The following is a 26,253-nucleotide window of genomic DNA, read 5'->3' as shown; positions in this document are numbered from 1 at the left end:
AAACAATGCAAGCTGTGTTTTTTCTGAAAAGTTAGCTACAACTCAGGAGTCGTAGCTAACATTTCCCAGAGGCATGGGACATTAATGCACATTCCAATGTTTCTGGAATGCTTCTTATAGGGCTAGCAAAGAGCCCCCCCCCTGGTCTGGCAAGACCTCCACCCCCCTCTCTCTAGAGGTGTCCCAGCATTTAAAAAAGTAAAAAAATTGAATCTTAAAGCCGTGTGACAACACTTCGCCCCCACTACACAAACCCCTTCACTTTCCCAATACGTCACCCCTTCTTCCATACCCCCCCCCCCCCCAATCCCAACTCCTGTAGAAGGCAGTTCACCCCTAACCACCCTAGCCCATTCTCCCTCGGCTATACCTGGTAATGTAAGTGGTTCCCTGATAGCATACTAGATCCCTGGTACTCTAGTGGAGCCCAGAGTGCTCTCTGAGGCTGTAGTTCTAGGTGCTATAGGAAACTTAGGCCAAATAACAGGGGCTGCTGTCTGGGAACACAGGTGAAGGTGAGTTGGGAGGGGTGTACATTTGAACAATATGAGGGATAAGGCACAGAAAGGCAAGAAGAGACCAATCCCAGAGGGAGCAAAGTCCCAGGGAATATAACAAGGGTATAAAAGGAATACGTATGTCATGGGGTGCCTGGCTGGGGTTAGGGTACATCCCCACAGATGTGGTACAGGACTGCAGGGCTGGTCTTCTGCCTAGCCAGCCCCCTCCCTCCCCCAGGATGATCCCTTGGGTTCTAGGTACCGGTAGGGCTTAACTGGACAAGGCTGGATAAGGTAGGACAGGCTGGATGTTGAGGGCAGAGAGACTGGAAGCAGAGTTCTGGGTATTGGAATAGGCATGGAACTGAAGACTGGATACTGGAACAGGCTGGACAAGACTAAACAGAATATAAAGCAGCAACTAGGACTGGATACAGATACAGGCTTGGACTGGATACCGACTGAGGCAAAGCAAGGCAATAGCAAGGTAGGGAATGGATACTGGGAACTGTATTGAGCAGGGTAGGACAAGACAGACTAGAAAAGGAATAGACAAGATAACAGAAAATAAAGAACAATGAGGCCTGTAGGCCGCTAAATATAAGGCCCAGAGGCCACAAGGCAAGTTGAGGCTTGGATAGGTGACAAGAAAAGGAGCAAGGTAAGAGGAGCCAGGTCAGAGAGCCAAGAGTGACTCCATAAAGAAGCTTCTAGATTCTGACAAAGCAGGGTTAAATGGGGCTGGTGCTTGGGTGTGGTGTGAGCAGCAAGGAGGAGCTTGGCAAGACTGGGGATGGGGCTCGCTGAGGACCCCTGGTGCAGGGGAGGCTGCACAACAGGCTGAACCAGAGCACAGAGAGCCTAGGAAACTGTGACAAGGTAGCACCATTTTGACTCTTGAGCAGGCTAACGGAAGCCCTGCCCATCATGCCCAACAGGAAATGGATTAGTAGAGATTACAGGTGGGGATGGAAGGATTCATCACAGCAGTGGCAGAACCTCACCAGGGCAAGAAAAGGTGCAATTTGAATAGGTTTGCACAGGAGCCATTGGATAGGAGGGGTACCTGGGCCAGTTATGGCCATGGGCACTTTAGCGATCCAGGCTCTCAACAGAGGGGGAGGTGAGGTGGAAGGGGTGACCTACGCAGTTAACAATGAAATGATTTTAGTTTTTACTCAGACCATGGTAGGGGTGGTCTGGAGAAGGCAAACAGCACAGAGTGGCTGTTGCATTCACGGAGCAGAAAGCTGCTGGATACCTTGTTAGCTGAGGGATTAGTTAGAAATGTTCAGATTGCATGGGCTATGTCCCCACCTTTGTCACGTACAAACTGATTAGAGTGTGTTGTTATGTTAAGCAGGATTTTGCATTTCATATATGACTACATAAAGCTGCTGTAGCTGTTTTCATCCACTGAATAAAGAATAGGGTGGATATTGGCTTAAGAGGATGGGGCCAGGTATAACAGGCAGAAGGTAGGGCATGCCCAGGTTATGCAGCGGCCAACTATCTGCACAGGGAATACTGAGGAGGAAGGCCAGCATGTTCTCTCTCTGGACCTGCTCTTATATGACAGGAGGAGCTACTAATCTGATTCTCTTAGCAGGGGCTGGAGAATGTGAAGAAAGGATAGTTACCAGTAACCCAGTTTCAACTAAGCTGGAAGTCCCAGAGCCATCGCTGTCCTAGGGGCCCATTATTACACAGTGATTTTATCAACAGCAGTAGAGAAATGAAAACATGCTTGAAGGTCACCTCATGAACTTCTCTCTCTTCTCCTCATTATCCATAAAAAATATTTTATCCCGATATGTCACCGCATGCTCGATGTTTCCAGGTATCAGAGCTTCATAGCTGAAGGAAGGAAGAAGAGAAACAGCAGTGATGTAAGTGGGAGCTGCATAAACAGACAAAACGTTTGGGCACTAAATTCAACAGGGGATGATATCCAAAAACCTGAGCTCCTAAAGACCAGCTCCTAAATTAGATGTCTATTTCCAGCCAAACCCAGGGGCTTAATGTTTTAGCTGAACATTCAGCTAAATTTAGGTCCCTAAACGCAGGACTGCTCTTCATCTGCCTAGATTTAAGGCTCCTAAGTCAGACGCCTGGTGCTGAAAATCAGCGGTGAGCTAACTTTCTTTCCCACCCTAACTTCACCCCTGATGAAACTAGGAGGCTAAATTTGGGAACTCAGCCCTAGAAAAGTTTCAAACGGGCCAATTTAGGCACCTAACTCCAAAGGTTAGGAGCCTAAACATTTGAAAATTGGTCCCAAGTGTTACTTAAAGTTTATTTCATGGCTCCACAAGTTAAGACTTTTATGGAAAAGGTACCAAACTCAATATATGTCTCTCGCTAAATAATTTGCTACAGTCCCAAGCTGTCAGTGTATGTGTCGGGGTGAAAAAAAAAAGTATATTTGCTATGAGTTTTGCAAACACGTGGAGGTTGATTTTGGTAGCATAGAGTGCCTCTTGGTATCCCACCAAAATTATCCCTGAGAAAGATTAATTATGGAAGCAATCTCATTAAAGTGATATAACTCTTTTATGTATTTCACATGAGTCCAGACATTAAAGAATATGTTTTATGTTGGAAGAAAGCACAATGGGGTAAAAAAAAAATGTGCCCTATGTTGGAAGAACTCACCATGTTGGAAGAAATTACACTGTAGTGAAAGACCATGAGTTGTGATAAGAGAATGCAACCTGTGTTGGAAGATCTCACCCTGTGTTGGAAGAAATTACATTGTAGTGAAAGAACATGCGCTGTGATAAGAGAATGCACCTTGTATTGTAAGAAATTACACTGTCGTGAAAGAACATGCGCTGTGATAAGAGAATGCAACCTGTGTTGGAAGAAATTGCACTGTAGTGAAAGAACATGCGCTGTGATAAGAGAATGCAACCTGTGTTGGAAGAAATTGCACTGTAGTGAAAGAACATGCGCTGTGATAAGAGAATGCACCTTGTATTGTAAGAAATTACACTGTAGTGAAAGAACATGCGCTGTGATAAGAGAATGCAACCTGTGTTGGAAGAAATTGCACTGTAGTGAAAGAACATGCGCTGTGATAAGAGAATGCAACCTGTGTTGGAAGAAATTGCACTGTAGTGAAAGAACATGCGCTGTGATAAGAGAATGCACCTTGTATTGTAAGAAATTACACTGTAGTGAAAGAACATGTGCTGTGATAAAAGAATGTGCCTTGTGTTGGAAGAAATTGCACTGTAGTGAAAGAACATGCGCTGTGATAAGAGAATGCACCCTGTGTTGGAAGAACTCACCCTGTGTTGGAAGAAATTACACTGTAGTGGAAGAACATGCGCTGTGATAAGAGAATACACCCTGTGTTGGAAGAACGCACATAATGTTGGAAAAAATGTGCTGCAATAAGAGAACATGCTGTGTTTGAAGAAAATTCACTACAGTAAAATAATATGCTGGGGCAGGGGGCAGAGGTGTATGAAGTTAGGGTGGGATCCTCCCCTCTCCAATGTACTCCTCCCCTCCACATTGCACTCCCCCCTGCCCTTTGCTTTACACGTCCCTTTCGCCTCCCCATTGCCCTTTCGAATCCCCCTCCACCTTGCACTTCCCCTTTGCCCCTGCTTATACTTCCTGTTGGCTTCCCTTTGGCCAGCAAGACTTGGGCTTCCTGCCGGCTGCTCCTGCAGCAGAGCCTGTTGGGCCATCAGCGCTCCATCGTCCAGCCACTGCTCACATGCTTCTTCTTCACTTGTCAGTGGAGCTCCCCCAAGTTAGACCTATTTTGAGGTTTTTTTTCAGTTAAAACCGAAAAAAACAATTTCCTCATCACAGGTGTTTTATTGATTTTAACCAGAAATCGGAAGCCCAAGAGCAGGGCTTCCCAAACTTTTAGCCAATGTGATGCTATTTTAGCACTTGACCTTGACGATGGCCAAAACAAATTAGCTGGGGTCATGTCCCCCTCTTAGAATTACTCCACTCTCACTCTCTCTGCTCTCCAGATGATCCCCTCTCATCCTCTACCTTCTCCAGTCACTCCTTTCTCTCAGCCTCCACATACCCCAGAGGACCTTCCTCTCTTAACCTCCTCCCCTCTAGTGGATCCCCTCGCTCCTTTCTCCTCCCCAGCCCTTACCTTTTCTCACTCCCTCCAGCTCTTTTTGCATCCTCCAACTGATCCTCTTTTATCCCCCGCCCTCCATCTGAGCGATGTGAGTAAAGCAATTTTAACTGTTAGATTTATGCAGCTCGAAGTTGATTTTAATTGCTTGAAACTTTTGAATAATGACCCAAAAGGCTTCTTCCCTTAGACACAGAATGGGAGAAAAGCCTCAGTGAACGAGACCCTAATATGAAAAACTGATGCCATCTTAGGCTGGCATGACGCACCATCTCGTTTTGATGGGATTTGAAAGTGAAAGGCGGACAAGTCAGTAAGCTCTGGCAGTCACTGACTGTAGGCTGAAGTGAATACCATTAAAAAACACAACCTTACAGGTTAGCTACTCATATTACAACCTCCCTGCTATCTTATTTAGAGGCAACCTAGAGAATGGACACTTCGACATCTTCACCATTTTGCCTTGTAAGAATGGGTGGATGGATATTGCCATGAACTCCAGGCATTTCAGGAGGTAGCGATGAGGTGCCCTGGACTTCTGATACCTGCAACTGAAAAGGGATGGCCTTAATCTTTTCATGAACAGAGTCTGGAAAAGAAATGTCCTCCAGAAGGATAATGATTTTCTGCATGCTATAGAGAGGGCTTTGATGGGAGAATCAGACAGTAAGTAGTTCTCTTTAGAAACATTTTCTACAGAACTATCAGTCTTGGAGCCCACAGATGCTTCAGACTCTGACGTTTTGGTTGCTTAAAGAGGGGTCAGTGATTAGGCCAGAGGCAGAGGGCACTGGTTTAATAACAAGCCTATCTGGGGTCATTGTTGAGATGATCATTGGCAAGACTGCTCACACTGAGGAGACTGACCCAGCAATCAGTATGGTCAGCACTGGTGCAAGTGTAGAGGTCCACCCTAAAATCAACACCAGAACGCTTACAGGTAGATTTTAAAAGTGATGCCGAGTGTGAATTTTAAGAAACCGGGACGTGCGTGTGGAGGAGTGGTACAGGAGTGTTCTGGGGAGGGGGCAAAGATTTACATGTCTAACCCTGAATTTTGCAAAGGCTGAACATGACAATGTGTGCCATGTTACCTGTGTAACTTCACTACTGGTCCTGAACCCGGGGGGGGGGGGGGGGGGAGAGCCTCTCTGACACCCTATATATCTCCCACCGTAAGAGGGACACTTTCAACTCAGGGTGAGTTTTGGGGTGGACAGTGTTACATTGATTTATTTAGCGTGCAAGGGTCTACAGATCCTTGTAACACCGCCCCCTCTCAAAACCCACCCTGAGTTGAAAATGCCCCTCTTACAGTGGGAGATACATAGAGTGTCAAATTCTCTCTCTCCCCCAAATATGGTCACTTGTGCCATAAAGGCAGCCCACATATGCGCGGTAGGGATATTTTAAATGATATATGTGTACTTGCACACACGTTATAAAATTATGTGCATATTTGCTTGCGAGCCCAATACATGCGTTTATGGGCGCACATGTGCTCCATTTAAAATTTACCTGCCACAGTTCAAGGATAAGTTATCAGAGGTGGATTGCTGGACATACCCATTGCTTGAGGTTCCAGCTGCTTGCATCTTGGTGAATTTGAAGCAGTAACAAAAGGCTCTGTGGTCAGTCTGTCCAACTCTCAACAAAACGTCAAAAGACAAGCTCAGCAGCTAAGGATTGCTTCAAAAGAGAATGGTCATTGGCATGATTGCAGTTACCTCCCTGGGTTTTGTTTTGAAGGCATCTAGGTCAGCATCCACCTGGAATTACTTATATTGGACAATTAGTTTCAGAGCTTGTCCTCCTGCGCCAGAACCAATCTGGGCAACATCTTAGTGCAGAAAGCATATGCAGAGATGCCATGGCTTTCAGCCAGATACCTGTATTACTCCTTGTGACAATGTGTGAAGGAAATTCTTTGGGAAGCACTGTATGTACCTTTTAAAACTACAAGCTTGCTTGTCAGCCATGGCCCAAAAAGTAATCGATACAAGTTGAAAAGATAACCTTTTTATTTTTTAAAAAACAAACAAGGATGCGCTGAGAGAAGAAACTTGAATGACTTGCAAGCATCAAACGTGGTTCAGTGAAGCCGTAACTGCATTCATAGTCCTAGCTGAGGCAGCGATGATGAAGACAATAAACGTGGAAGAATGCCAGAAACACTATCTAGAAAAACTGGAAGAGAGAAAAGGACAAAAAATTGACCGACAAAGGTGGAAAATACCAAAAAAGGAGCTAATAAAAAAATCTAACTGGTGACAGCAAGGTCTTCTTCCTCTAATGAATCATAAGGACATAAGACTTGCCATGCTGGGTCAGACCAAAGGTCCATCAAGCTCAGCATCCTGTCTCCAACAGTGGCCAGTCCAGGTCACAAGATCTCCGCATAATCTGAAAAGAATAGATCCAATCCATCTTGAACATGGCTAATAGTGGTTTATGGACTTTTTCACAGGAATCTGTCAAACCCTTTTAAAACCAAGCTAAACTATCTGCTTTCATCACCTCCTCTGGTATGAAATCCCACAGTTTGTGCATTGAGTGAAGAAATATTTTCTCTGATTTGTTTTGAATGTGCTACCTATTAGCCTCATGGAGCGTCCCCTATTCCCAGTAATATTTGAAAAGGTAAATAGCCCATTCCACCTTAATTAAGATTTTATAGACTTGAATCATATCTCCTCTCAGCTGTCTCAGACTAGAAGAACTGGCAACACACAATCATCTCCTATGCAGGCTCAAAAACTTTTGAAACAACACAAGTCACATGACACATTTGTGTACTGTAACTGTTTGTAATCAAAGCTTCTTGTTTCAACCTAACACCATCACATCTATGAGTGTCAGTCCCTGTAGAATCAGCAGTTGGTAATCATAATGTGAACTCATAGCAGCACCATACTCAATCTGTCCTGCACTGCACAGCTGACACCTGGATATCACAGAATACTTCAGCACAGTATCATGCGCAATCTGTCCTGCACTGCACAGCTGGCAGCTAGATATCACAAAATACTTCAGCACATTATCATGCCCAATCTGTCCTGCACTGCACAGCTGGAAGCTGCATATCACAGAGAATCTCTGGGCAACATCATGCCCAATTTGTCCTGCACTGCCCAGCTGGCACCTGGATGTCACAGAATACTTCAGCACAGTATCATGCCCAATCTGTCCTGCACTGCACAGCTGGCACCTGGATATCACAGAATAACTTCAGGGCAGCATCATGCCCAATCTGTCCTGCACTGCACAGCTGGCACCTGGATATCACAGAATAACTTCAGGGCAGCATCATACCCAATCTGTCCTGCACTGCACAGCTGGCACCTGGATATCACAGAATACTTCAGCACAGTATCATGCCCAATCTGTCCTGCACTGCACAGCTGGAAGCTGCATATCACAGAGAATCTCTGGGCAACATCATGCCCAATTTGTCCTGCACTGCACAGCTGGCACCTGGATGTCACAGAATACTTCAGCACAGTATCATGCCAAATCTGTCCTGCACTACACAGCTGGCACCTGGATATCACAGAATAACTTCAGGGCAGCATCATACCCAATCTGTCCTGCACTGCACAGCTGGCACCTGGATATCACAGAATAACTTCAGGGCAGCATCATGCCCAATCTGTCCTGCACTGCACAGCTGGCACCTGGATATTACAGAATACTTCAGCACAGTATCATGCCCAATCTGTCCTGCACTGCACAGCTGGCAGCTGGATATCACAGAGTAACTTCAGGGCAGCATCATGCCCAATCTGTCCTGCACTGCACAGCTGGCAGCTGGATATCACAGAATACTTCAGCACAGTATCATGCCCAATCTGTCCTGCACTGCACAGCTGGCAGTTAGATATCCCAGAGTACTTCAGGGCAACATCATGCCCAATCTGTCCTGCACTGCACAGCTGGCACCTGGATGTCACAGAATAACTTCAGGGCAACATCATGCCCAATCTGTCCTGCACTGCACAGCTGGCAGCTGGATATCACAGAGTAACGTCAGGGCAGGATCATGCCTAATCTGTCCTTCATTACACAGCTGGCAGCTGGATATCATAGAATAACGTCAGGGGCAGCATCATTCCCAATCTATCCTCCATTGCACAGCTGGAAGCTGGGTAACACAGAGTAATTTCAGGGCAGGATCATGCCCAATCTGTCCTTCACTACACAGCTGGCAGCTGGATATCACAGAGTAACTTCAGGGCAGCATCATGCCCAATCTATCTTCCACTGCACAGCTGGCAGCAGGATATCACAGAGTAACTTCAGGGCAGGATCATCCCCAATCTGTACTTCACTACACAGCTGTCAGCTGGATATCACAGAGTAACTTCAGGGCAGTATCATGCCCAATCTGTCATGCACTATGCAGATGGCAGCTTCTTTCATACAGAGGGTCATTTTCAGAACAGAGCTTCACCTGTAGAAATGGCCTTTTAAAGAACTGTCTGCCCGATATGCAGGTAAAAGTGTACTCATCGTGCTTATCGGAGCATACATTTACCTCTAGTGAGAAGAGGTGTTCTTGTGGGCAGGGCTGGGGTAGAATTTAGAATTATATGCATACTCTTGCATTTTCACAAGTATGTGCTTTATTTTTCCTGAGAAATCTACATGCATACATTAGCAGATGCAATTGTGCATAGGCAGTTTTAGTAGGATAATTATCAAAGGGAACGTGTGCACGCACTTTGCCTTTGAAAGTTGGTAAAAAGTACCTGCAGACTTTATAGCAACGTGGGCCATTCCAGAATTACTTCCCCAGTGACCTCGGGGCTATCCTTGTGAAGCCTTACCTCTGCTTTCCATCCATGAATGTGACTGGGCAGTATCCCTGCATCGCGGCACTCTTCGGAAACATGGCTTTCACCTCGGGCACTGTCAGCTTTTTTGGTAAGAGATCTGGTGTCGGGAAAGGGCGGGTAGCCAAGGGCAGGACAAAGATTTCTGGTGTGGCTAAAAATTTCTAGAGAAAAAAGAAATCAGAATTACAGGAACACGTCACACTTTATCATTTCTAAAGTGCTACAGACATGTGCAGCACTGAATAGATGTGCATAAGAGGCAGTCCCTGCTCCGTGGAGCTTAAAATCTACTCCAGACAAACACACATGACAAACAAGAGTTTAAACTTGGACAACATGAATAATAAGAATGAAACATCTTTTCTAAAAGCTCATTGACCTGCATTTTCCAGCACAGTCGCCAAGCCTCAGGGAGTTTTACTCTCAGATTGTGCCCCAGTTCTTACAAAGGGAAGCATGAGCGTTTGTTCCCACTGAGAACTTCCCCTGGCAAAAAGTACTGGCAGGGATTTACACCTGCTTTTTCTGTAGGTACTTTTTCCCCAGAAAAACAATTTGGTCAATATTCAGAAAAGTGGCAAGCAAACAAGTTATCCTGCTAAAGTTAGGAGGACAGCTGTCATGGATTTTCAGCAGGATGAGTGTTCCACTGAATATACTCGCATAAAAGTTACCCGCTAACATTAGCTGGGTAACTCTCAAACCTAACTGGCTAAGTTTGAACACAACCACTTAAGATTATTAAAAAGATGTGGGCCTATAGGCCCAAGGACCCTCCCCCCTAATTTCTGAAAATCTATGCAGTCTCCGGTCCCTCTCGTAACCCCCATCCTTGTTAGAGTATTATCTGACAGCAATGCTGGCTGCAAGTGCTCTCAGCGGCCGTGGGGGTTTTTGAGGGGTGCAAGGTAGGATGGAAGGGTGGGGATTATAAGGGGGCTAAAGCTTATTTGGTCAGTGAGGGTACATGTTTAAACCCCTAGGTTTGTCTGGCTAAGTCCCAAAGTTAGCCAACCATTTTGAATATTGACCTCAACATACCTAAGTACTACCCACATTATTGTTTTCTTAGCCCTAACCCCGCCTCCGTGCTGGCCGGCTTTTACCGCAAGTGTTGATCCCCGGGAGTAATTATACCTGTGGATGGGGTGGGCAGTCTTTTGACAGTCAATTTACTCAGGCAAATGAAGTGTGTGGCCTGTCCTTTTAAACTAATGTTGCCTGGCAAAGCTGGGCGCTTGCCATGTTAAAATGGAACAGGTTCTGCCTCACTGATGATGTCATGGTTTGTGCTTCCTCACTGGCTTTTCATTCTTATGACCTAATCCACTCTACAAGAATTCCTTTTTGGCAGGAGTGCAGTTTGCTGGGCTCACTTTGTGGTTTCCCATTTATAGGGTGGGGTGGGAAAGAGAATAATGACCACTCTAGCCAGCAAATGGCATCTTTCCCTATCAAGGAGAAGAAAAAGTGAAATTTTCAAAGCCATTTACTTAGGTGATGACTTTTCATGTGTTTATGTCAGGAGGAAATTCACAAATCTAGATTCTATTTTTACATTTCCACGCATTACATCCCATTGTTATTACACCCATAGAAAATGCATTACATTTGTGGACAGTGTTCAAAGGGAAAGTATCCCATTTTGATATTAATGTGCAGCTTTAGATGCATTTGCCTGCATTAAACTTTGTTTTTGCATTATTGTTGGAGGTCTGCATCACACTGAGTGGAGACTTGTACAGCTGATGTCAGATTACACAGCGAGCGGTGCCCTATATAGAGGAGAAAGACTGACACTGAGAGTGTGGGGCCCTCGTAACATGCAACAGTTATGCCTGACTCTCCTCAACCCCCACCCCATAACTGCCTCTCTCTCTCCCCACCAACAGACAGACACTGGTGCCTTCCTCTCCCTCCCTTTCCATCCCCCAACTGGTGCTTTTCTCTCTCTCCCTCCCCCACTGGTGCTTTTCTCTCTTCCACCCACTAGTGCCATCCATCCATGCTTTTCCAACAAAAACCACTCAAAGTGGATTACAGTAAATAATGCTGCAGTACAATCTTTGCATATACAGTATGTGTTACGAACACGCTCAGGGAGCCCTGGGAAGGGCACAGAGGCGCGATTGCTTGCTCCTGAGAGAGAGTGAGTCCTTGGGCCCTGAGGTGGCTCAGGGAGGAACCCCAAGGAGAGGTGAGCAAGTACAAGCTAGGGCTGAGCAAGAACACAGGAGGAGGACGAATTAGGTCAACCCTCTGTTGAACCAGCCCGTACTAGAGAAGACAGAGGCTGGAAACTCTGAGGCAAGGTATCGGAGTAGGAGATTCCAGACCCGAGAGAGTCAAAGAGTCAGAGTAAATAGGGGAACGAAGACTCCTGGAACTTGGATGAGAAGAGGACTCCTGGACTTGACGAGACTAGACAAGACTCGAAGACTTGGACAAGATGAAACTCTTGGAGACTTGGACAAGACGATACTCTTGAAGACTTAGACGAGGGGAGACACTCGAAGACTTGGACAAGACAATACTCTTGGAGACTTAGACAAGGGGATACTCGAAGGCTTGAACGAGGGAAGACACTCAAAGACTTGGACAAGTTGATACTCTTGAAGACTTGAACGAGGGAAGACACTTGAAGACTTGGTCAAGACGATACTCTTGAAGACTTGAACAAGGGGATACTCTTGAAGACGAAAAGATGAGGCTCTTGGAGACTTGAGAGAGTGCTGTCCCTCAGGGCGCCCTACAGAGCCCGACGTGGATGGGTCACGGACCACCCTGTCCCACTACACACCCTACACAACCTGGAAGGCTGGTTGCGGACCATACTGAGAGTGGGTCATGCACAGAGAGGAGAAGAGAGTCTGGGCAGCACTTGAGAGAAATCCAACCGGAGACGATTCCAGTCACCTGAAGACTGATAGCGGGTTGCCGGACGCTTCTGCGAAGGATGACTAGAGGAAAAGTCTGGGGGATGACAAGGTTGATGGTGGATACTTCAGAAAGGAGAGATAGAAGAAGAAATGAAAGAGGGGAAGCCTCAAGCGCAGGTCACCTGGACATCCGGACACCTGGATCTCGGAACGAGAAGACAACTGTTGTGAATCTGCCCGCAACCGCGGACAGATTCCCTACCTTTCTCCCTTCCCTGGCTTGGCAGGACACTGCCGACTCCATTCACCATGGCCCGGAGGCTGTGGCCGTCTCCGTCCCTGCGCGGCAGGGCTGACACCACCGCTCCCACTCCTCCTTCATGGCAGGGAGCCGCTCCTGGAGTCCTTGCTGTGCAGGGAGGCTGCCTCTGCCTGCCTCTCCCTGCCTTCTTTGTGGCCTAGTGCCACTGCTGAGACCTGCGGCCTGGAGGCCGTACCTACCAGCGCTCTTGCGGCAAAGAGCTGCTGTCCTGGATCCTCTTCAAGCAGCAGGGGATAGCCCGCTGCCGCTCCGACATCATCGTGTGGCCTGGAGGCTGCCTTGAAGCTTGCCTGCTGCGTCCTTGCCTTGCGCAGGTGGACATCGCTGTCCAGGGTCCTGCTCTTTGCTCCAGGCTTCCTCTTAGGCGCCGGCGCGCATCTCTTCACACCATTTAAAGGGCCAGCAACAGGAAGTGCAGCTGGCTCCACCTGATAACAGTTTCCTGCTTCAGCCCTATAAAAGGGCCTCACTTCAGTTCTTCCATGCCTTTGGATTGGGTTCCACAGTCGTCTCTGTCTTCTGACCGGTCCAGGTCCTCCATGGTCTTCTTCTACTTTGACGGCTTCATCTCCATGTTACAGATGTCTTTCGTCCAGGTCTTCAGTCGTCTCCATATTCCAGATGTTCTTCGTCCAGCTATCTTCGTGTCCCTGGTGCCTGATGTTTTGGTCTTCTGTTGTCTTGATATTCCTGATGTCTTTGCCTTTGTCTCTGCCTCCATGCCTTGGTTCCCCGATGTCCACCTTCCTGGCGTACCGCTGTTGTGGTCCGTGACCAGTCCCACGGGTGGGCTGTGTAGGGTGCCTCACGGTACAAGGCCATCCTCATCTCCGCAGTGCAACCCTCTGGAAGACCTCCTGCTTCAGTCCGTTGTTTTTAATCCTTGAGAATCGAATCCTGCTTCAGAGTTGTCCTGGTCTTCAGAGCCTATTGCAACCTGCGTTAGTCCATGTCAAGTCTCTGAACTTGCCCTTAGTCCAGCGTGGTCTGCGACCAGTCCCGCGGGGGGCTGTGTAGGGCACGCCCCAGTGAAGGCCTCTTCAGCTGCTTTGTCATGTTCTGGTATCAGCTTCCATTATTCCTCCTGGAGTACTGCCTCGAGCCCAGCATGTTCCGCGACCAGTCCCGCGGGTGGACTGTGTAGGGCGCGCTGCGTCGCAGTCTCACACTAGCTCTTGATCCTGCTTCAGCCCTCATCTACAGTGTCTCGCTTTAGCCCTCATCTACAGTGTCTCGATTCAGCCCTCATCTACGATGTCTTCACTTCAGTCCTCGTCCATGATGTCTTCGCTCCAGTCCTCGTCTGTGGTGTCTTGCTTCAGTCCTCGTCTATGATGTCTTTCTTCCAGCCTTCGTCTACAGTGTCTTCGCCTCAGTCCTTGTTTACAGTGTCTTCACTTCAGTCCTAGTCCAAAGTCTTCTGTGTTCCAAGGACTCCGTCTGCCCTTGTCCACTGTCCGGCCTGCCGCCTATTGCCGTACCCAGCGGCAGGTCCGAAAGGGCTAGGAACGGTCGGAGGACTGTTCATCAATCAACATTGCATTGTTGGTCATCTTGGGGCATGCAGGTCCGGTTGAGGGTCAGACCTTGTACCCTAGTCCTTGCTTCAGCCTTGTCCTGCTTTCGTTACCCATGCTCGCACCAGCTCACCTCCCGCGGTGTGGCTTGGAGCTCCTCCCTGGGTCATGCCGTGGCCCAAGGGTTCACATCACCAGCTTTAGAGACGACCGTGCCTCCGTGCCTTGGAGTGTAACAGTTGCCGGAGGCCGCGCTCGTAACAATAACTGGACATCAGGGTCTCTGGACATCTGGGACGATGGACACAGGACGAAGGATGTCTGAACACATGGATCACATGAACCAGAGGACATCTGGACATCAGGACATCTGGGATATCTGGATACAGACGAGGAACCCCGAGGCTTACGGGAAGGGAAGCCAAGGCCTGGAACATACCACGAGGAAGATCCGATGAGGAATGGAACCTGGAGCATCGAACGGAGACATCAGGAACAAGAAGATATGGAACGTGAAGTCTTCCAGATAGGAGAAGCAAGATGAACCACGATGGAAGTGGTGCAACTCCGAAGATGGAATCTGGAGAGGTTGTAACTCCTTGGTGTAACTCCAAAGATGGAAAGTTGAGAGGTTGTAACTCCTTGGTGTATCTCCATCCAAAGGCACTGAGGAACTGAAGCTGTGCCTTTTTATAGAGCAGGACCAGGAAGAGCCCTGAAGACATCATCCGGAGGGCGAAGACGTACTTCCTGTCTCTGGCCCTTTAAGAGACGAAGAGAGACACACAGCCAGCCTCTAGAGGGAGCCCAGGAAGGAAGATGGGTGGGGCTAGGGCCTGTAGCAGCGTCGTGGAGCTTGGAGACAGCCGGAGGTGGCTCCTGCCGCTGAAGAAGAGCTGCGCTGGGGCAGGACCGGCCCCGAAGAAGAGGAGACGGCGGAGGCAGCTCCCTGCTGCGAAAACTGACTCTGGCAGAGGCACTCGGGCCACGGAGGAGGGGAATCCCGGCAGGGAATTCCCCCGAAAAGACAGTCAGCGGCGCGGCTCCAGCTTCGCAGGAGGAAGCAACAACAGCAGCAGCAATGGTGGAAAGGCTGCGAAGTTAGAGGGAAGTGCGGCTTGGAGGCGGTCCGGGCCACGGGAGATGGCAGCGCTGGAAAAAGAGGTGAGGGTCTGTCCGCAGGATGGGGTCCACAGGCAGAGGCATAACAGTATATTACTGTTTACAAATAGCAAGGTAAAATTACTTCTTACCTGATAATTTCCTTTTCTTCTCTCCAGTCAGACCCGTCCAGACAAGTGGGTTATGTTTACTGACCAGCAGATGGAGACAGAGATCATCAGGCTCGCTGATGTCACCCTTTATATGCATCTGTACTGCTACCAGCCTGCCAGTACTTCTGTCACAAGCTAACTGTGGACAACTTAAATTTGTTATGTTCTGTGTGTCTAGAGTTAGACAGTGGGCCCCTGGGTCGTGGTAACAGTAGACTCCACCCACAGGGAGGAGCCCTGTGGGGACTCTCCATGACAGGCGAAGTCTCAGTGATGATGGACAACAGAGAAATAACTTTATTATACTGCAATGGTAACCCGAGGAACGGGTAATGAACTTAGTCCAAGATGTAGGACCTGCAAGCAGGTCTTTTCCAATATTAGCCCGCAGTGCAGGATGGTCCTGGAAATACTTCCTCTCAGTGGTGCTTGTGTAGGATATCTCTAGTAGAGGCCCATAGAGCAGGATAGGCCGGAGATAGTAGATGGATGTACACAAGGTAGTAGCGAGCCGGTGGTAACCTGCAGCGTGGGGTGCCCTGAAGAGTACCTTCTCTTGCTGGTGTCCGTGCAGGCAAGATTCGGTAATGGTCCACAATGCAGGGTAGGCCGGATGCCGAAGGCAAGTTGCACAAGATGGTATGGATACGGTAGTGGTCCGCAGAGTGGGATAACCCAAGAATCCACACCGTGAAGGTAGAGGTAGGTGGAGAGCAGGCACTGTACTCACTCGGCACTGAAGAAGTAGATTGAAGCGTAGACACCAAGAAGACCTGGAACGGAGCAGAGCCAGGTCGTTCAAGGAATGATGCAGGACTCACTGAAAGAGAGCAGAGAGAGTGAGAGAGGCCCTCCGAGGAGCGGGTAGCCCTGAGTGTGAGCGAGGTCCCCGAGAAGCGGGTACCGAGAACACTCAGACAGGAATAACAACCAGAGTCGCAGAATGGCAGAATAAGCAGGACTGGAATCATTGCTAACTCATTGTACTGAAGGTCAGCTGAGCTTAAGTAGTAGAAGAGGGTGACATCATGTGGTGGGGACGCCCCTGAGGTTCCTGCCATGACGCACTCAAGAAGGGGCCAGGTGCGCGCACGCGTGCCCTAGGTTATCCCGGAAGTAAGATGGCTGCCAGGAGCGCCCACGCCGTCCCGGGAACGCCATGAGGGTTGGCATGTAGAAGCGGAGATGGCTTTCTTACCCCGACTAGAAGCAGTGGAGAGAAAAGAGGCAAGCAGCAGAGGTCGCAGCCACCTGCGACCGTTAGGCCCAACATAATTTAAACTACCAATATAACCTTCTCTCTCTCTCTTCTTATTTTTTACCAGTGGACTTCCAGAAGAATAAGGAAGCAGAAATGAAAGAAAGTTTCACTAATAAATAGAAAAAAATCACTCACCTGCACCTAAGTGCTTTTTAATATATTTATAAATGATTTGGAAAGGGAAACTGAGTGTGGTGATCAAATTTGAGGAGGACACAAAATTATGCAGAGTAGTTAAATCACATGCAGATTGTGATAAATTGCAGGAGAACCTTGCGAGACTAGAAGACTGGGCATCAGAATGCCAGATAAAATTAATGTGGACACATGCAAGGTGATACATATAAGAAATATAACCCGTGCTATAGTTACATGATGTTAGGTTCCATATTAGGAGTGACCACCCAGGAAAAGATCTAGGCGTCATAGTGGATAATACATTGAAATCATCAGCTCAGTGTGCTATACAGTCAAAAAAGCAAACAGAATGTTAGGAATTATTAGGAAGGGAATGGAAAATTAAATGATGGAGGTCATAATGCCTCTGTATCACTCCATGATGAGACTGTACCTCAAATATTGTGTGCATCTCAAAAACGATATAGTTGCACTGGAGAAAATACAAAGAAGGGTGACCAAATTGGTGAAGAACATGGAACAAATCCCCTATAAGGAAAGGCTAAAGAGGTTAGGGCTATTCAGCTTGGAGAAGAGATGGCTGAGGTAGGATATGCTAGAGGGCTACAAAATCATGAAAGGACTTGAAAGGGTAAATGTGAATCAGTTATTTGCTCTCTCAGATAATAGAAGGACTAGGGGGCACTCCATGAAGTTAGCATGTAGCACATTTAGAACAAATCGGAGAAAATTATTTTTCACTCAATGCATAATTAAGCTTTGGAATTCATTGCCAGAAGATGTGGTTATGGCAATTAGTGTAACTGGATTTAAAAAAGGTGTTGGAAAGTTCGTAGAAGAAAACTCCATAAATTGCTATTAATTAATAAGCAATAGTAGCTTGAGATCTATTTAATGTTTGGGTACTTGCCAGGTACTTGTGACTTGGATTGGCCACTGTTGGAAACAGTTATCTACCTTATTGTTGTGTCCATCGGTCTCAGACGGCTTCGACCCTTGTGCCTCACCTTTTTCTCTGCTCTCCCCGCTAGCCTTGGGAAGATGGCTGCCGCCGCGTCTGCAAGCCGCATTTCTCCGTCGTCCCAGGAATGGCTATGGCAAAGCCTCATGCCATGTTTCTCCTAAGGGCCTCCTAGGGTGCATGCGCGCACGCCACCTACGTCTTTATCCATGTCATGGCGGGAACCTCGGGGGCGTCCCCCTCGAGTGACGTCATGTCATCCGGGTATTTAGCCTACGCTTGTTTGCTAGCTCGTTGAGTTAGCAAGGATTGGATTGAAGGATTGGATTCATCTGGTCTAAGCTTTCTTGCTGCCACTGGAAGCCCTCTTTGCCCTTCGGGGTATACTCTAACCTGGGTACCCACTCCTCAAGGGCCCTTTGTTTTCTTTCAGGTGCCTTACTGGGATCAGGTACTCGCTCCTCGAGGGCCTGCTCTCCCTGCCTCAGTGCCTGTTACCATCGACTTCTGCCTGGTGGAATCATCATCCTTACAGCTACCATCTAGTGAGTAATCTAATTCTCAGTCTGTCTCATTTACAGCTCTGCCGTGCTGGGAATCCTACACCTGGATATCCCTATACCATCTTGGTGAGACGGGTTCCCTCTGCCGAGGGTCCCTGGACTGCTACCTCTGGAACAACTCACTACTGCCACCTCTGGTGGTATACACAAGCTGTACAATAAAAGACAAAACTCTGTGTTTGTGCGTCCTGAGACTAGCCAGTACTGTGGCGCCCCACAGGGCTCCTCCCCGTGGGCGTGGTCATCTCCCACAGTACCCAAGAATCCACTCAAACACCTCAAAACCATAACAGATTGCTAACTCCATGGATTCGGCTCAGCTCACCGCATTGAAGGCCATTCCAGACCTGGCCCAGTAAATCTCCGAACAGCAGAATATGCTGGAGAATTTGACTGCTGCATTTAACCAGCTGCACGCACAGATGAATTCACCAACCACCACAGGTAAAGAAGTCACACCGCCAGAAGTGACGGTCAAGACCATTGTTCCTCTATCTGCTCCAACTCGCTTCTTAGAGGAAGTTTGGAGATGTAGGGGATTTATCAACCAATGTTGCATGCACTTTTCCCTGCAACCTAATCATTTTCCTACAGCCTATGCCAAGACCACCTACATCTTGTCTTATCTGGATGGAAGAGCATTGGCTTGGGCCTCTTCGCTGTGGGAGCGCGATGATCCTATTCTACATGATCTTGCCGGGTTTCTTGAACTGTTCAGATCAGTTTTTGATGACCCTGCCCGGCATACTACTGCAGGATCTTCGTTGGTTCACCTGAAGCAAGGGAGTAAATCTTTATCTGACTTCGCCATAGAATTCAAGACACTGGCGTCTGAATTACATTGGGACCCAAAATGCCTGAGGACCCTCTTCTTTGAGGGATTGAACTCTCATTTGAAGGACGAGCTGGCAGCTCATGAGATGCTTGAGATCTTGGCTGAGCTGGTGAAGCTGGCAACTAGGATTGATGGCCGACTTGATGTCATCTACTTGGATTTCAGCAAAGCTTTTGATACGGTCCCGCACAGGAGACTGGTGAATAAAATGAGAAGCTTAGGAATGAGTGCTGAGGTGGTGGCCTGGATTGCAAACTGGTTGACGGACAGAAGACAATGTGTGATGGTAAATGGAACTCTCTCTGAAGAGGGAGCGGTTTTAAGCGGTGTACCGCAAGGATCCGTGTTGGGACCGGTCCTGTTCAATATCTTTGTTAGCGATATTACGGACGGGATAGAAGGTAAGGTTTGTCTTTTTGCGGATGACACTAAGATCTGCAACAGAGTGGACACGCCGGAAGGAGTGGAGAGAATGAGACGGGATTTGAGGAAGCTGGAAGAGTGGTCGAAGATATGGCAGCTGAGATTCAATGCCAAGAAGTGCAGAGTCATGCATATGGGGAGTGGAAATCCGAATGAACTGTATTTGATGGGGGGAGAAAGGCTGATGTGCACGGAGCAGGAGAGAGACCTTGGGGTGATAGTGTCTAATGATCTGAAGGCGGCGAAACAATGTGACAAGGCAATAGCTAAAGCCAGAAGAATGCTGGGCTGCATAGAGAGAGGGATATCAAGTAAGAAAAGGGAAGTGATTATCCCCTTGTACAGGTCCTTGGTGAGGCCTCACCTGGAGTACTGTGTTCAGTTCTGGAGACCGTATCTCCGAAGAGACAGAGACAAGATGGAGGCGGTCCAGAGAAGGGCGACCAAAAGGGTGAATGGTCTTCATCGAATGACTTATGAGGAGAGATTGAAGAATCTAAATACCCTGGAGGAAAGGAGGAGCAGAGGTGACATGATACAGACTTTCAGATACTTGAAAGGTTTTAATGATCCAAAGACAGCGACAAACCTTTTCCGTCGGAAAAAAATCAGCAGAACCAGGGGTCACGATTTGAAGCTCCAGGGAGGAAGACTCAGAACCAATGTAAGGAAGTATTTCTTCACGGAGAGGGTGGTGGATGCCTGGAATGCCCTTCCGGAAGAAGTGGTGAAGACCAGATCTGTGATGGACTTCAAAGGGGCGTGGGATAAACACTGTGGATCCATAAAGTCTAGAGGATGGGAATGAAGAGTGGGTGGCTCGAAGGAATGACAGCTACTGCCTAGAGATAATACCCTTATTCAATAAACATACACACGGTTAATGCGACTCCAACATTGCTCTAAGCTTCAACGGCAAGAGGAAATGTGGAAAAAGATTTGCATTCACAAAAAAAGCGGGGAGTAGCTTGCTTGTTACAGCGGTTACTACCCCAAACCAAATAAGCCTGGTACTTCACGTTCAATGCATATTCAGCATAGCTCTCTGCTTCAACAGCATGGGAGAAAGACTGATACATCACGCATATCCAGCATAGCTCTCTGCTTCAACAGCAGGGGAGAAAGTCTCATAGTTAACTTTCAATGCATATTCAGCATAACTCTCTGCTTCAACGGCAGGGGAGAAAGTCAGATTCTTCACTTTCAATGCATATCCAGCATAGCTCTCTGCTTCAACGGCATGGGAGAAAGACTGATACATCACGCATATCCAGCATAGCTCTCTGCTTCAACGGCAGGGGAGAAAGTCAGATACTTCACTTTCAATGCATATCCAGCATAGCTCTCTGCTTCAACGGCATGGGAGAAAGACTGATACATCACGCATATCCCGCATAACTCTCTGCTTCAACGGCAGGGGGAATGAAGAAAAGTAGATCTATATACAGAAAAAAACCAACAAGGTCTGAATTATTTAGTCTTGGTAAACAAATAAACATGGGTATAGCTTGCTTATTGCGGCGGTTACTACCCCTAACTAATTAAGCTAGATATTTCACTTAGAGGCAGTTCCAATACTGCTCTCTACATTAACGGTGAGGGTAGAAGGGAAATAGAATCAAAAGGTTACTAAGAGCCAAGAGTAACAGATAAGGTCCATCAGGTCTAGAGGACGTGTATAAAGAGGAGGCAGCAAAACACTGCACAGAGCGGCAGTAGCCACATAGGCATTCACGGAGCGGGATGCCAGTGGCCAGTGGTTGGTTTTCCACCTTCACGGAGCGGAAGGATGGAGGGCTGCCATCTCCAAATTAAAAAAACAAAAACCAAAAAAAACCCAAAAACCTCAGGAGTGGGTAAGAGTATGTAAAATTAACGGAGAGTTCAAAGGCTATAGGTATTACTAATTATTAGGCTTATTCAATGTGGCTTTCAATGCATACTTCACTTTCAATGCATATACAGCATAGCTCTCTGCTTCAACAGCAGGGGAGAAGAAAAACATACTTCACACATATCCAGCATAACTCTCTGCTTCAACGGCAGGGGAGAAGTAAAACTAATACTTCACACATATCCAGCATAGCTCTCTGCTTCAACGGCAAGGGAGAAGTAAAACTAATAGTTCACGCTTATCCAGCATAGCTCTCTGCTTCAACGGCAAGGGAGAAGAAAAACTGATACTTCACGCATATCCAGCATAGCTCTCTGCTTCAACGGCAAGGGAGAAGTAAAACTAATACTTCACACATATCCAGCATAGCTCTCTGCTTCAACGGCAAGGGAGAAGAAAAACTGATACTTCACGCATATCCAGCATAGCTCTCTGCTTCAACGGCAGGGGAGAAGAAAAACTAATACTTCACGCATATCCAGCATAGCTCTCTGCTTCAACGGCAGGGGCGAAGAAAAACAACCAATAAGGGCTGAATAACATAGTCTGGGTAAACAAATGAGTATGAGTGTAGCTTGCTTATTGCGGTGGTTACTACCCCTAACTAATCAAGCTTGATATTTCACTTGGATGCACCTCCATCACTGCTCTCTACATTAATGGTGGGGGTGAAAGGGAATTAGAACCAAAGGTTACTAAGAGCCAAGAGAAACAGATAAGTATGAGAAAAAAGAAGTGTGAAGCTTGCTGGGCAGACTGGATGGGCCGATTGGTCGTCTTCTGCCGTCATTTCTATGTTTCTATGTTTCTATAAGGTTCAAGAGACCAAGACTCCCAGAAGACCCTTCAGATTGAAACTCGAGTTAAGTCTACACCTAGGCCTGTTTCCTCGGGTCCAGTTGCTGGCGAAGAAGAACCAATGCAATTTGGCTGCAGTCACCTGACGTCAAAAGAGAGAAGAATGTGGAAGAGGTTGGGCCTATGTATATATTGTGGACAAGCTGGCCATGCTGTACAAAGATGCCCTATATATCTGGGAAACTGGCAGACCTAAGCCCTGCAGGAGAGCAGGGTACTTGTGGCCTCCTCCGGAGGAGCATCTATCCCCAGCTCGGCTAGAACAAAGGGGATGAGCGGATCCAGCTCCTCCCACTGGAAAAAGTGCAGAACCCATGGGTCATCACCCTCAACTGGCGGATTCTGATTCAAAGCATCTGCATCCGGGTCGGAGTCTGGAAGCTGAGGTGGAAGGGTAGAAGGAGCTGGAGGATCCTGGACTTCCAGCACGGTCTGAACCCGAATCGGCCTCTGAGGATCAGGTTCGAGATCTGTATACTCCCTAGGCACCTTTGCAGGTGGGGGGTCTGTAGGAACCTTTGCGGGGAGGGGGGGTGTCTGAGGAAGGTTCATCCTGTTGCTGTAAGCTGGCTACATAAGCCCTATGCAGTAAAAGTACAAAATCTGTGGAAAAATGCCTAGGGGCTTTCCCTGGCAGTGGGGGAGGGGGGACATCATGCTGGGGGTCAGGATTGCATCAAAAAGATCCACAGGGTTTAATTCTGGGGGAGACTGCTGAGAAAGAGAATCCCTTCCCCCGTCAGGCAAGGAATCTACTGCAAGATCTGGAGACAAAATGGCCGCCGTTCCCATGGTTTGCAGGGACGAGACCGGCCTGGCAGCATGCTTGCCGGCGTGAACACAGGTCGCTGACTTCTCCGGCGCCAAAGAGGGCCCCACCCCGCCGGGTAAACAATGCGAGCAACCCCCTTCGCGGGAGAGCCGTGAGGCAGGGTCCAAGCATGCCAAACAGAAAGACGATTGTGGCATCGCTGAGGTGGGGGGGGGGGGGGGGGGGGGGGGAAGGAACTGCCACTGGGAACAGCAAACCCCTGCTGTGCCTGGCTGCGAGTGGGAGAAAGAGAAATTAAGCCTGTTCTCCACTCCTTCCCCCAGGCATGTGACATCTCAGGGTCTGAACGGGGGAGGGACTGGACCACTAGTATCACCCTGTTTTGAGCCAGGCAATGGATCACCGGGAAAGGGACCAAGGCTGAATTAATCAAGGGGAAAAAACCCCCTAGGCCCAAATAAGAGCAAGGAGACAGACTTCTGCTTCTCCTAAAAATGAAACTTTTTTTTTTTGAACTGATTAAAATTATATTTGTTATACACTTGCTTGATCCTAAAGAAAAATAGGATGTGAGAAGACAAGAACTCCCTCAAACAATGAAATTGAGTAAAAGACAGGAAACCACAGATTCTGTTATCTGCATCTGCTGGAGATAGAGAAATACTGAAGGGACGCAGGGGGAGAACTGTCCTGATATAAGATACCCTTCGAGTTTTTCTCTGTCTCCATCTGCTGGAAAGGAGGCTCAACCCACTGTCTGGACTGATCTGGGTATGTACAGGGAACTTTGAGTTGCTTCAGGTCAAACAGTGCGATTTTTCTTCTGCACTCCATTGCCGGTGCCATCTTGCTCATGCTTCCTCTGTGATGGGAAAATGCGGCACCAACAATTAAATATAAATTTACAGAATCACTGATAATGAAATCTAAAGAAAAATCTCTTCCCCCCCAAGTTCTAAAAGCTTCTCCTCTGCTGCTGCAGCCTGCAGCTTCTGATAAGCCCATCTGATCCTCTGCCTTTTTTGGTCTTTATTGCTTTTCCTGATAAACAGAAACCAAATTTAAAGGCACAGTCTCAAGATAGAGGATAACTTGGAGAGGAGGAAGAGTAGAGGGAATTGGATCCTAAAACTTCAAATTCCTCTGGAAGGTCCCTGGTTATGGCCCGCTTAACAAGCACAAGGCTTTCAGCTCTGGAACGAATACCCCTTTCTTCTTTCTTTCTTTTAATACCGCTCATCTTGAGGGAATGAGAACTAGTATTTCACCTCAGAAGCTCCAAGCTTTCCCTTTTCATCCTATCAGGCCTGAGTCCACAGCACAGGAAACTTGCCTGCCATCTGCTGGAGACAGAGCATACTAGCAGGCTGGAATAAAGGGTAACATCAGTGAACCTGTTGATCTCTGTCTCCATCTGCTGTTTGATGTGCATAGTCCACTTGTCTGGACAGGTCTGACTGGATGAAGAGGAAGCACAGATTGTAATCGCAGATCAGCAAATAACTATTGACATTCAGGTGTTTGGAGTGATATTTTACAGTAACATTTTACAAGACAAGTGTAAGCATGAAGTTTTGGCAGGGCTAAGACAACTAGGTAAACGTTGAGTCCAGATTTTAATAGTGGGCATGCAGGGATGCCACTGTTGCAGGTTTGGAGTTTGGAGAGGAGAAAAGGCCATCTATAGAGAAAATATGTTGCAGGATGGGCAGAGATTTGGAAGTCTTGGCGGTACTGGCATAGTGGGTAGTTGTTAGCAGGGTTAAGGGCAGATGCTTGGAAAGGTTCTACCTCATATTATTGCTGTGGGCAATAACATACTGCTAACTCTAACATACTGGTACATACCTTTCTCTGCTCTTCACTCTCCCATGCTTTTCTCTCTTCATCCAACCCCATTCCTGTACCCTTCTCTCTTCCCCTCCATCCCATGTGATCCTTCACCCTTCCATGTGTACTGACTTATCTGCTGCTGCCTTCACTGCTACGTTCCTTCTGACATCATGGTCCATTGTGTGGGACTCATGCATTCAGACATCAAATAACAGCCAGCAGAGGAGGGTCCAACAGGTATGAGCACCATTGTGTTATACTTCTTGCTGGCAGGAGGATCACCCTGTGGTTGAGCTCTGCAGCCTTGAGGTGGGACTACAAGAGGATGTAGGACCCTGCTTTCCCCACTAAGGACAAACCTGCAACTGAGGTCATGATTACATTATGTGTTGCCTCATATAGCTGAGGACAGGAGTGGTGACTCATACAAAGTAAATTTACTACTGATAACATGTGTTCTCTAAGGACAGCAGGATAATTAGCCACAAAAGAAGTGATGTCATCCAACACTACCAACACACAATAGTATCCCAGAGAATTCTGGCAAAGTAAGGAAAGGTTTTTCTGGGCATGTACATTACTACCCATTAAAGACACAATTGAAAAAACAATAAACCTAGTTAACATGTACCTAGACATCATCAAACAGCTACTAAACCAAATGGAGCTAGTTATTAATATCGAAAAAACTGAATTCCTACATTTAGACTGGAAAAATATTACGGTCATTCAAACTCCAATACTGCTTAAAAACAATCAGAAAATAGAATTACGGAACCTCGGTGTGATAATTGACATGGAACTCAGCCTCAAACAACATGTATCACTAAAAATCAAAGAAGGATATGCTAAACTTATAGTTCTCAGGAAACTAAAACCTCTACTAACATTTACAAACTTTCGAACAGTCCTACAAGCACTAATATTTGCTAGCACCGACTACTATAACGCCCTTTTTTTAGGATTACCATATACAACAGTAAGACCACTCCAAATACTGCAAAACTCTGCCGCAAGAATACTTACTGGCAAAAGAAAAAGGGATCACATCACTGAAACTCTAGCAGAATTACACTGGCTACCCATAGAACACAGAGTACAATACAAAACACTATGCACAATACACAAATTAATTCATTACGAAAAAGCAGAATGGCTGAACACACGCACTACGTGTACATGTCCCACATAAAAACCTGAGATCTGCTAACAAAGCCCTCCTAACCGTCCCTTCTGTTAAAACAGCAAGACTGACCCAAGTCAGAGAACGG

At 47.3% G+C, this 26,253-nt stretch overlaps 1 protein-coding gene across 5 annotated transcripts in view; it reads right to left on the bottom strand.

The window, feature by feature from the left end:
- The window catches only part of AK9 (adenylate kinase 9), an 829,950-nt gene that overhangs the window by 35,533 nt on the left and 768,164 nt on the right, over positions 1-26,253 (bottom strand). For all 5 annotated transcript variants that reach the window (XM_029595283.1, XM_029595287.1, XM_029595288.1 and 2 more), the window contains 2 exons: positions 9,444-9,613; positions 2,259-2,357 (listed from right to left, as the gene is read on the bottom strand). In XM_029595283.1, coding sequence (XP_029451143.1) covers positions 2,259-2,357; positions 9,444-9,613 — 269 coding nt within the window. The remainder of the gene's footprint in view (positions 1-2,258; positions 2,358-9,443; positions 9,614-26,253) is intronic.

The sequence above is a fragment of the Rhinatrema bivittatum genome, chromosome 3, assembly GCF_901001135.1.
Source record: "Rhinatrema bivittatum chromosome 3, aRhiBiv1.1, whole genome shotgun sequence".
Lineage (NCBI taxonomy): Eukaryota > Metazoa > Chordata > Amphibia > Gymnophiona > Rhinatrematidae > Rhinatrema > Rhinatrema bivittatum.
This window is presented reverse-complemented; position numbering and strand designations above follow the sequence as displayed.